Source organism: Geotrypetes seraphini, chromosome 14, assembly GCF_902459505.1.
Source record: "Geotrypetes seraphini chromosome 14, aGeoSer1.1, whole genome shotgun sequence".
NCBI lineage: Eukaryota > Metazoa > Chordata > Amphibia > Gymnophiona > Dermophiidae > Geotrypetes > Geotrypetes seraphini.
The window spans coordinates 12017062-12029781 of NC_047097.1; the positions used below are offsets into that span (position 1 = coordinate 12017062).

At 42.6% G+C, this 12720-nt stretch overlaps 1 protein-coding gene across 2 annotated transcripts in view; it reads left to right on the forward strand.

Annotated features, from left to right (window-relative positions):
- Window positions 1-12720, forward strand: part of LOC117347952 (synaptotagmin-4-like) — a 70339-nt gene that overhangs the window by 37424 nt on the left and 20195 nt on the right. The window contains exon 2 of one of the 2 annotated variants that reach the window (XM_033919472.1): window positions 11845-11972. The exons of the other annotated variant lie outside the window; for it this stretch is intronic. Within the exon in view, the coding sequence (XP_033775363.1) occupies window positions 11942-11972 (31 nt within the window). The 5' untranslated portion in view covers window positions 11845-11941. The remainder of the gene's footprint in view (window positions 1-11844; window positions 11973-12720) is intronic. 2 annotated transcript variants of the gene reach the window in all.

The window sequence follows — 12720 nt, forward strand, 5'->3', positions numbered from 1 at the left end:
GAAGGAGAACGGCAAATTTTTTATGAGAATGAAATTGTTGGATCTTCGAGATAAGGGAGGCCAGGAGGGTTTCGGTACTGAAGTTGGGTCTGAAGCCGTATTGATAGGGTAGGAGGATAGAGAATCTTTCCAGGTAGGCTGAAAGTTGGGAGGAGACGATGGACTCTAGCAGTTTGGTTAGGAGCGGAATGTTTGCTATTGGGCGATAATTAGATGGGGCGGAGGGGTCTAGGTCAGCTTTCTTTAGTAGGGGGGTCAGTGCAATGCGTCCCATTTCAGGGGAGAAGAGGCCCGATAATAGGGCAGAATTTATGAGTATAGTGAGAGAGGAGATGGCCTGAGCGGGAATTTTCTCAAATAGATAGGATGGGAATGGGTCCAAGGTGCAATTACAGGATTTCAGTTTCAGACAGAGTTTGAGGACCTGGGAATCGGATACTTGCTCAAAGGTGGTCCAGGATCTATTGACTGGGATGGGGGTGGGGACCTTTGTAGTAGGATCGGGGGAGGCGGCCACCAGAGGATTGTAGGAGACTGCAGGAGGGAAGGAGCTTCTCAAGGCGGTGACCTTTCCGTTGAAGAAGTTTGCTAGTTGATCCACTGATGGGGAGGAGGGAAGAATAGAAGGGTTGGTGTTGGGGGTTAAGGAGCGCCAGATATGGAACAGCATACTGTTCTGGTTTTTCGATCTGGAGATCTTGTCACCATAGAAGTCTTTCCTAGCTCTTTTGAGTGTATTGTTGTAAGATTTAATGTTGACTCTCCAGATTTGTTTATCTGTGGGGGATTTCGATTTTTTCCAGATGCGTTCCAGGGATCGACATTTTTGTTTTAGCGCCCTGTGTTGTGGGAGGAACCAGGGGGCCTTACGGGAGTAGGAGATGGTTTTGGTGGAAAGTGGGGCGAGAGATTGGTAGGTGGATTCTGAGAGAGTGGTCCAAGTGTGCCAGTTGGTTGCAGGATCTGATGGCTTAGGCTTGGATGGGAGATTGTCAAGAAATTTGGACCAGAACTGGTCATTTGAAATTTTCTTACGGAAAGTAATGGACTTAGAGGACTGCGGAGAGGTTCCAAGGGGGGACATGAAGATGGGGAGACAGAAGGTTCCTAGGAAGTGGTCGGACCAGGGAACGTGATCCCAGCGGACGTCGTCGGTTGAGGTTTTGTAATCCGTGAGATCGAGGAAGCTGATGAGATCTAGAGAGTGTCCTTTTTCATGGGTTGGAGAGGAGGCGGGGGGGGAGAAGCCGAGAGAGATGAGGAAATTATTGAAATCGGATGCATCTTTACTAGAGGTGTCATCAAGGTGGAGATTGATATCTCCGATGATCAGTAGTCTATGGAACTTAAGGAAAGCGTTAGATATGGTCTCGTAAACAAGTTCGGAGGAATTGCTCCAGGGGGTGGGCGGACGATAAAGTAATAAGATACCTAGTGGGTGAAGATGGAGCTCATCATTGATAGAGGCTAACATATATTCTAGTGAATGGTGGCTGCCTTTTTCGAGGAGTTCAACATTAAAGAAAGATTTGTAGAGGAGTGCCAGTCCGCCTCCTTTACGGTTTAATCTAGGAGAAAAGAGGCCTTGGTAGCCCTGGGGGCAAATCTCGTTTTGAGTATAATAATCATCTTTTTTGATCCAGGACTCTGTGATACAGAAGAGTCCAGGATCAAAATCTGTGAGGAGGTCTTTCATAATTTGGGTCTTGTTGCATACGGATCTGGCGTTGCAGTAAAGTATCGGGACTGGGGTTAGAGAGTCAGGGGCATGGTTGGGAAGGTTGGCAGGGGGCACAGGCTTTAGGTAGGCTAGGTTGGCTTTGCGGGATTTATGTTTGTGAGAGTGACTTCTAGTGCGTAGCAGCGTGGGGATATTTAGGCTGGGGCAGGTATTAGTGACATTTGGGGAGTCTGGTAGATTAGGGGAAGAGGGTTTTAAGCAGAGGGTGATTTTAAGAGAAGAGCAGAGAAGGAGAAAAAAGAGCCAAAAGGGAGGCTTCATGTTTGACTTGGGGAGCCTTTTAAGCTGGGAGGCAAGGCTTGTTTGGATCGATTGTGAAGCAGTATGTTAAGTGGAGGGAATTTTTTTTTTTTTTTTTTTTTTTTTTTTTTTTTTTTGGACAACACAGGAGGGAAAGAGTGGATGAACCAGAATCCCTGCAGTGAGAGCGGATTTACCTCTGAAACTGTCTGTCTTTTTGGAACCTGAGCAATAGGGTGTTCCACACGGAATCGTATGCGGAGGGGGCTAAATCGGAGGGATTTAGCAAGGAGAGGCTATACTGTCGGAAAGCCAGGGCCTGTTCCTCAGAAAAAGTGGTCACCTTCTTTGTCATGTGAGAAACTGCTTCCATATTTTCATGGTCCTTGGTCTACAGTATTTTTTTGTTGTTGTTGTTATCAGGTCCTCTCTGTTATTGAAGATGTCCTGCCCACCTTCACCTTCACTTTTGGCTTTATGCTTCTCCATTATTTACAAGTGATGTAGCCATCCTGATCTATTCACACACTCAGAGATCTGCACCCATCTCTTTTCCATAATTTGCAATAAATAGAAATTTAAAAAGAAAAGAAGATGATATATTTTTATACCAGCTTAATACTTTTTTTGGCTAGCTTTGAAAGGCAAAATATTATTTCTCTGCTCAGAAATGAGCAAAAGGTGATAATATAAATATATATATGTGAAACATTAAAAAATTAATATTCACAGTTTCAATCGAAATGGGAGGGGGAGGAGGGGAGAAGTGAAAGACAGGGAGAGATGGATAAGTGATCAGAGGATGACAAAGCAGTGTAAATCTATGGTTTATAATGTGACAGGACACTCAGATCTTTGTCATGTAGGTGATTCTTTTAAATTAATTTTTAATCATCCAACCTATTGCATCTGCGCACCATACCAGCAATCATAACACTTATACAGTGTATGCTGGAAGACAGACCTAACTCTTTGCCCTGTGCAAGAACAAACAAAATATTTGAAAAACAATACATAGCAAAGCCACAAAAAACATACTGAAGCAAACTAGATAGTAAATAAAGTTTTTCAGTTGGTTGGCCTAGCCAACATTTTCAGTTCCTGCATTTAGATTGTAAGGGCTCATCTTTTACATCTAGGTATTACAAGAACATAAGAATAGCCATACTGGGGCAGCGCAATGATCCATCTAGCTCAACAGTGGATAATCCAGGTCACAAGCACCTGGCAGAATCCCAAATAATAGCAAGATTTCATATTACCATTCCCGGGGAGAGTTGGTAGCTTCCCTCATGTCTATCTTAATAGCAAACTATGGACCTTTCTTTCAGGAACTTGTCCAATCCTTTTTTAAACCCAGATGCACTACCCACTGTTACCACAGTTCCAGAGCTTAGCTATTTGTTGAGTGAAAAAAATATTTCCTCCTATTCATTTTGAACAGTATTGCCATGAATTGAAGAGGGCCTGGGATAGGCATGTGGGATCTCTCAGAAAGAGAAAGAGATAATGGTTACTGTGGATAGACAGACTAGATGGGCCATTTGGCCTTTATCTGCAGTCATGTTTCTATGAAACTTCATTGAGTGTCTCCTAGTCATATTAAGCAATCGGTTCACATTTAACCGTTCTACACCACTTAGGATTTTGTAGACCTCTATCATATCTCTCCTCAGCTGTTTCTTTTCCAAACTGAAGAGTCTTAACCTCATGTTTCATTCCCTTTATCATTTTTGGTTGCCCTTCTTTAAACTTCTAATTCTGCTATATCTTTTTTGAGTATTCAAGGAGAGATCGTACCACGGAGCGACAGGAAAGCATTATGGACAGAAAGAAGTGAATCTGAACGTGGTGCTGACTTGTTAGAATTTACCAGATCATAATGGATCGCTTTCATAATTCCTAGAAGTTCTGCAGTTTGTCTCAAAAAAAAGGCCTTTTTCTTGTTTCCTGTAAGTAGCTGAAGGGCTGGATCCCGGCTCCTGCTCCCTGCTGATAAGAGAGCACTTTGGATCCTGACCAGCTGAATCCTAGGTGTTCAGTTTCCCCTTCTAGAATTTTATCTACAGCTTCAGTCCTTTAAAGAAAAGACTTTACTGAGTTTTTAATGGAAAAGTATAAAATGGCTCTGTGAGCTGTTGGTGTTATAAAAAAAAAGGGCAACCGAATCTTATCAACAACTGAGTCAGCTGAAGGACCCACTGATTAAAACAGAAGTTTTTCCATTACTCTTATCTGTTATCCATCCATTAACCAGTTCCCAGTGTTCTTCAGTGGTTGATGTAATAGTTTCAGCCTTGTGTGCATGCTTCTTGGTAAAGGATTAGAGCAGGAGTCACGCTCCAAATTAGGCCAATGTATTTTATTTATATATTAATTTTCAAAAGCTCATATTTTTCAATTCAAGTTGCCGAATGATGACCAATGTTTAAAACAATAATAAACATACAGGGGTCAAGATTCAGCCAGTGGCACCCAGTGTTTTGCTGGTCACCACTGATGTTATGGTTGGAAATTTAATGCCAGGCCATGTTCAGGTTTCAGCTTTGAATTTCCAGGTGGCATACCAAACACCCCCTCCTCTGACCAGAACCACCCTCCCCCCCCCCCCATTTCCAGGCAGCAGGAGGGTGCATGGATCAGTCGCAGGGTTGCCGGTTGCCTGTGCACAGCCATCAGCTCTGCTGGTTCCCTGCCCCAGAACAGGAAGTTGACATCGGGGGCGGAAGCCGGTGGACCGCAGACCCATGACCACTCCAGCACCCCCGAGCTCCCTGCACCCGGGGCAGACCTCCCCCCCTTGCCCTGTCCTTGGTAAGCCACTGTGAGAAACCAATAGTAGTATAGAGGTTCACAGATATCCCTGCAAATCAGAACCAGGTAAGGATACTTTTATCATTGCAACTGTGGGGTTTATACAAGAGTTTGTATAGCTGTCACATCTATGACCCTTGATGCATACATTAGCCAAAAGAAAGGCTTTATTGTAGGGTTACCAGATGTCCATGAAAATCCGGACATCTTTTTAGAGGACTATTCGGTTGCCCGGATGGATTTCCATAACCTGGCAGTTTTGTCCAGGTTTTGGAAAGCCTCAAGCTTGGGGCTGCATCTGGAGGCCCTCCAGATGTGGCCCGAGCTCAGGAAAAAAAAATATACAAGGTTCATGTGCAGGTGAGGCAGAACGGGGTGAGCCAAATGTCCTCTTGCATTAAGGAGGAAATCTGGTAACCACCCTACTGTGTTGGGCCCTCCAATAAAATCCGCCTAGTTTAGGGGTGTCCAACCTGCGGCCCCATGAAGTATTTTGTGCGGCCCCGGTTGAGGGCGATGCAGTGTTTTCCTCTGCTGTCCCCGGGTGTTTATCGTCTTGCCGGCTCCCTCCTCTGTCTTGCTGCAGCGTTTGCGCGGTCCCAGAAACATTTTTTTCAGCCAATGCGGCCCAGGAAAGCCAAAAGGTTGGACACCCCTGGCCTAGTTGTTTCATTTGTGGCCCTTTAGGCTACTATTGCTTCATGATTATTTGTGTTGCTGTTTCCCTCTAGTCTGCCTGCTCAACTGTACCATAGCCAGTTGTGTGATATTCGGCATTTAACCGGCTATGAAAGACCACATAAACGTAGGACTGCCTAAAGTCAGTCCTATTTCTGTACTTAGTTTGGCCAGATAAGTGCTGAATATTGGCACATAATCAGTCATGTTGATTCTTGCCGCCAGAATGCCCCTAAACAGTGGCACCCGAAGCAGTGGTGCCCCACTCTTTGTCTCTGCCCCCCCCTGCTCCTCCCCCGCACCCCCTGCCGCATGCGCTTCCCCTTCCCTTTCCCCGCACCTCTAGTTGTTCACCGCCAGGAGCAACAAGAACTTCAACGCGCACCTATGCGCGGCAAACAGAAGTGATAGCGGGAGAGATGACGCGGTCATGAGCGGCACATTGAAGTTGTTGCTCGCGGCAGTGAACAGCTGAAGGTATGGGGAAAGGAAGGGAAGGGGGCGCAGGCATGGCAAGGGGAGGAGTGGGATAAGGACCGCCCCCCTTAGTACTCCACTGCCCCCCAAATAGCTGGTTTTGCTTTAAGCAATAATCGGTTAAGTACTGATGAAAATACTACTGTAACTACTAATCATTTTTAAGCACTGCAGGATAGCCCTCCGCGGGTGATTTAACTGGCTAGGAGCTGGTTAAATTATTTGAATCCCGACCTCGCATAATATAACACAAAGTATTTTTCGAAAATCTTCAGAAACGTGTTTCTTTTCTCAGGCATTCAGATGAGACTAAAATGTTTTAGGGATGATAGATGTGAAACACTGAATCTGTGTTGTAAATGTTTTCAAGAAATGTTACGCATTAGTGTTAAAATAAAAAACCCACAGGTTGCCGAAGTCTTAAATATAAACTCAACAAAATCGGCAAAAAATATGGGGAGAGGAGGATACCTCTTCCCATAGACTCAGGAAAGAGGGAATGAAAGAAAGTATTTTGCAGATTTTGTTGAGTTTATACGTATTAGTGTTAACATACCGTATGTTATGTGTGCATGTTGTAAACTGCTTAGATTTGTAGGTTTGTGGTGTATAAGAAATTTTTTTGAAGGGCACTGAAAGGGGCCAAAAATCTAAGCACTACGTTTGTATTCTATAAAGGCAAATTTGCATGTCAAATCCATTATATAACACTAGCCTAAGTTGGCAATAATGTACCAAAAATTAAGGAGCAAACACTGAAATGTAGACACATCATTGCCTAAATTTAGGCCTGTAACCCGCTAAGAACATTGGATTATGCAGGATATAAATTTGACAAATAAATAAATTAAATTAAATAAGCCCTGGCAGCAGAGGAATGGAGAAAGGCCACAGCTGCAGTGAAGGCTGACGGAAGCCCCATCACCCACAGGTAGAAAAATTGAGCCAGGTGGTGAAGAAGAAAATGGTGAAAGAGTTCAAACAAGCGTGGGATGACCACAGCAGAGGATCCCTAGTCAGAAAATAATGGGTATGCATTGAAGGAACTAAGGCCAGTACTGGGCAGACTTGCACGGCCTGTGTCCCGTATATGGACATTCAGTTGAGGACGGGCTGGGGAGGGCTTCGATGGCTGGGATGGTTAAGATGAGCTGGAGTGAGCTTTGACGGAGACTCCAGTAGATGGAATCTAAGCACACTACTGGACAGGGCTCTGGGTTACTGGCCCAGAAATATCTCAGAAAAAGGACCATTTAAATTAAATGATTGATTTATGGGGGCACAGGCAGCGAAAATTGACCCCACCATCACCAATCTGATGATCAAAACAAAAGAAATCAAAGTGTTTCGAAAAGAAATCAAAACATTCCTATTCAAAAAACACGTCCTTACTCACTAATCTCTCCCCAATCACACATGCTCTCCCCCCATGAACAACACATTAATCAACTCCTCGAACCACACCTACCAAAATACTCAGATCCCTACATAAGCATCTACCATCTGTATCCAATACCTCTACACCTTCAATGTTAGATAACTTTCTTCTTCTACCCGAATATACTGTTATTTCCCACTGTATCCTGTAATTACCTGAATCTTACTATGTAATTTTATCTGAAAAATTCCCCACTATATCCTTAAATTACCTTCAATGTTAGGTAACTCTCTTCGGTTACCCAAATTTATTGTCATCCCCCACTGTATCCTGTAATTCCTGAATCTTGCTATGTAAGTTTATCGGAAAAATTCCAGATATCTCTAAATTTGTAACATCCTACCATAACATGTAATTTACTCGAATTGTTGTTTATGTAATTCTCTTGGTAATGTCTAGATCTCTTCTAATTGTAATCCGCTTAGAACCGCAAGGCACAAGCGGAATAGAAATCACTAATGTAATGTAATGTAATGTATTGTTGGGCAGACTGGATGGACCATTCGGGTCTTTATCTGCCGTCATTTACTATGCTGCCGTGGATATTCACACCCAGGTCACTCACAGACCTACATGAGTTTGCAATTTTTTTTTTGAATCCAAGATATTTTATTAGAGAATTAGAAAAACAATAGATCCTCAACAATCTTAACAACATAGTTGAGCTAAGTATATAAAGAGCATAAGAAAGCAAATTGTTACATTAAATACTACAAAATACAAAAGTCGGAAGCACAGTGCATTACAAAAAAAAGAGGGGAGGGGGAAAAAGCTAATTTTACCACTTTACCATTTTCTCAAAAGTTTGCAAATTGAAGAAGGGGAAAACACACCATTTCTCCCACAGTAAGCGTCCGCTTCTTTGTTTTGGTTGTTGCTGTTAATATTGTACACTGTATTGTCAATGGGAGAAAATCAGATTGTATAACTCCCATATCGAAAGCGACACCGGCGACCTGTTTCTGCTCATATTACTTTCAAGGCTGTGTGCTTCATTTTGCGTTCTTCTAAACAGTGTTTACTAAAGTTTCCTACACTCCAAATGATTCAACTGACTTCAGCTAGACAGCGAGCCTTTTGTTATTTGGGCCCTTTGCTGTGGAACAGGCCAACAGCTGCTATTAATAGTATAACAAGCTATTTGGGTTTTCGTAAAGCATTAAAGACTTGGTTGTTTAGTACTTCCTTTTCGTCTTGATTTTGGACATTCGTGAGCAGATTTTTTGTTATTTTTTTGAAGATATAAGAATTTTGGAATAGTTTTTATGTCTTTAGATTTTTGTAATTGAAATACTTTTTTGTAAACTGCTTAAATACATTGTGATAAGTGGTATATAAAGTAATTAATGCAATCCAATACACCGCTCTGATAGTAAGCTGCCTTTTCCTCTCCCCTACCTCCTTTTTATTTGTGTTTAATTCTGCAATTGTTTTCCTTGTTTATTTGTGTTGCTACTTTTTAATATTGCAACCTGCCCTGATGGTCTTATAGTCGAAGGGCAGTCTGGAAATAATTCATAAATAAATTAGCATGGATTGGAGGGTCTAGAGAACTATTTTCATGTTGAGTATGTTGAGTTGCTGGCGTGCTGTTGTTGCAGTAGTCTCCCTCAGGCACTATGTTAAAAGAATCCTTGCCAGCACTTATGAATGTGCCAGTCTGCAGGCCACCTTCAGAAGAAACCAGGATCAGAGTGAGGCAAGAGGTAGAAGGATGATGGGATCCTCTAATCCAGGGGTGGATAGCTACAATCTGCAAGGGCCACAATCAGTTGTGTTTTCAAGATTTCCACAATGAATAGGCATGAGATCAATTTCTAAACAATGGAAGAAGTACATGCAAATCAATCTCATGCCTATTCGTTGTAGAAATCTTGAAAACCTGACAAGATTGTGGCCTTTGAGTACCATGGTTACACACCCCTTCTTTAATCAGACTCATCTTTCATGAAGGCACCAACTTAAGACTGGAAAGAACAACCATGCCCACAGCCTGGCTCCCAAAGGCTCAATGTGGTTGTCATAAACAGTGGGCAAGAGGAACTCCTCCCTTGAGTGTCAAACTGGAAGGGGCTTTATACTTTCACCGATACTTTTTAATCTCTTCCTTGCTCTATTCCTGACTCTCGCTCAATCCATAGGCTTTACTGCCTTTGTAGTTGACATTCAGCTTTTACATCCTTTGAATCCTAATGCTCCAGGTGATGTTCAAGAAATAAACCGCAAATGCAACCAAATCAGCTCACGGCTAAATAAAAATATACTTGCGTTAAACATTCAAAAAACTAAAGGCATTTTGTTTCCCAGCACAGATAAGGAAGATTTAATCATGCCTAACTGTATTGAATTCAATCTAATATACATGGTCATGAAGATAAAGCTACTGGGGAGTTATCCTCAACAATAAACTTACCTACCACAAATAAATAAGCTCAGTTGTCCAAAAATGCTTTTATATATTAAAATCAATAAGTTCAATTTCTTTTCTCCTAGAACCTCCCTCTCTTTACATTCTTATCCATTCTCTGTTCGTTTCTCACCTTGATTATTGTAACTCCCTATAACAAGGTGTAACACAGAAAGAAATCCTACTGTAACTACAAATTCTCTAGAACACAGCAATCAAACTCATTTACAAAGCCAAAAAATTCGACCATGTAACGCCCTTACTCTGCGACGCTCAATGGCTGCCCATCCCACGTTGCATAACTTACAAAATACTCCTTTAAAACAAGACCCGCAAACACTCCAGCATTTATCGATAAAATCCTTACCCCATATACTTCATCGAGAACACTCAGATCAAACACTCAGAATTTATTAATAATTCCCTCCATCCGCAAAATTGTTTATGATACAACTTGTAAAACAATCTTTTCAGTCATGGCCTCTAGACCTTCGACAAGAATCTTCCTTGGTGAAATTCAAATCTAAACTTAAAACGTTCCTATTCAAAGATGCATTCAATACATGACAATGAACATTTCACTCGAGGATGGCAAATCACTCCCAACCTACTGTGTTTTCTCCTCTCCCTTACAAATTTATATCTCGATGTAACTGTGTACTCCATTCCCCCTTTTCCTCTTGGTTCCATGTTAGTTAAGCTCAGTCTGTGAAATCCCTTTAATATTAATAGAGCACTTTTAATCTTTTTATACTATTAACCTTATTGTAAACCATTTAGATATGTATGATAGACGGTATATCAAGAAACTATTAAACTTGAAACCAGTGGTTCTCAAACCTATCCTGAGGAGCCACCATCCATTCGGGTTTTCAGAATATTCCTAATGAATATGCATGAAAGAGAATTGCCTATTTAGGATGAAGTTAAGAGGTGATACACTCAAGAGTAATCTATGGAAATACTTTTTTACAGAAAAGATGGTAGATACGCAGAATAGTCTTCCGGTAGAGGTGGTGGAGATAAAGATTGTGAATTCAAGAAAGTATAGGACGGGCACAGGCATATGGGATCTCTTAGGGAGAGGAGGAGATAGTAGATGCTGTGGATGGGCAGATTGGATGGACCGTTTGGCCTTTATTTGCCATCATGTTTCTAAATCTTGCTCATGCATATTCATTAGGGATATTCTGAAAAGCTGGCTGGCTAGTGGTCCCCTAATACACTATAGGTTTGAGAACCACTGTGTCTTAATTTAGGAACTGGGGAGGGGGAGTGCCATTTTTTCTACGGACTGCCCTGTCCTGTCCTCACCAGACATACCAGGTCTCTTAGTGGCAAGGCTTCCAAGGGCCAAAACCTTTTGGCCCTGCATCGCACAAGAGCATTTACGGTTATTCACCGCTGTTTCCAGTTTTTATACAGTTGTTATCCATCAGGTTACTTTGTTCTGATATATGTTAGGACCCCTGAGGAAGGAGTGTTTCTTCGAAACACGGACTGTGTTGGGTCCGGTCTCATCAACAAACTGTTTTATGTCTTTTATGATTGTCTGATAAAAGCCTTGGCGTCCTGTACATCATCACTGCAGTTTCTGTTTTTTGTTTCTCGTTTCGATTTTTAACTGCAGTCAGGTTGGATCTTTTGTTTGTTGTTGCCCTTTGGGTTTATCAGAAAACCAGAACTGGCCTAAAGTCTCCCTCCTGGGATTGGGTTACTTAGCAGCTTGTGAATGCATTGTACCTCTTCTCCAGAATGGCCAAGCTGAGAACTCTGATGTGAGGAGTTGGAACCAGGAAACCTGGAGGCTATGGGGGGGGGGGGGGGGTTGAAGAATGAGGAAAAATTAAAGCTGCTCAGTTGTTCATGCCAAAAAAGCACAGGAGTAGACATTTAGGGGAAACATCTGAGAGCTTTTCACTGGCACAAGTAAAAGGATGCATTGCTTAAGACTTGTGAGTAAAAAAAATAGAAATAAAATAAAAGGCATAGTGTAAGCACTGAGCTACAAGCAACATGCTAACAATGATTTCTTGCTTTTACACACAGGCCAAGAAATCACATCCTGGAATGCATATCAAACAAAAGCAGCAGAGCAGCAGAGCTCAGTGAAAACACCAGCAACACAGATCAAACAATTCAGCAGATGCCTCAGGCAGACCCAGTCCAAGGCCTTGGTAGTTTATTGTCCATTTATTTGTACTCTAAGGCCATTTATTTGTACTCTAAGGCAGGGACTAAGGACTGAGAGCAACAGAAGATGTCTAGCCTTCTGTTTAGAGCAGTGTTCTTCAATGCAAGGCGCGAGGACCGATGATTAGGGTTACTAGATTTTGTAGAGCCAAAAAACAGACATATGGCCCCACCCCCAGCCCCACCCTGTTCCATCTCAGCCCCACACAAACCTCTTCTCTTCACAGGCTCGGAGGCATTCCAGACACGGCCCCGAGCTCGGCGCTCTTCGAAAACCCAAACAGTTGTTTTAAAAAATCCATCTGGTTACCTGGACAATCCTCCACGAAGAGGACATGTCCAGGTTTTCCCAAACATCTGGTAACTCTACCAATGGTGGCCCTGGAGACCTCTGGGATGGCCAACATCACCATTCTTGGGGGGGGGGGTCTTCTCTCTGCCTTTCTACCCAAGCTCACAACAGAGAGGGAGAAAACCTGCATGCTTGAAGGACAAGCAGACATTTCTCAATAGAAGAAGAGAATGGATTTTGAAATGCCCATCTCCTTGAGGTGGACAGACGGGGTTGATGTCATTTGCACACACTGGTCAACAGCTTTAACTGGTTTAACAAGCCATAACTGAAAAAATAAAAATTGGGTGATAGACACCTAGAGCATGGAGCCGAGAGGTACCTAACTCCAAAGTAGGCGTGTTTAGGGACGGCAAAGGATATAGCGCCGCTAGGCTCGA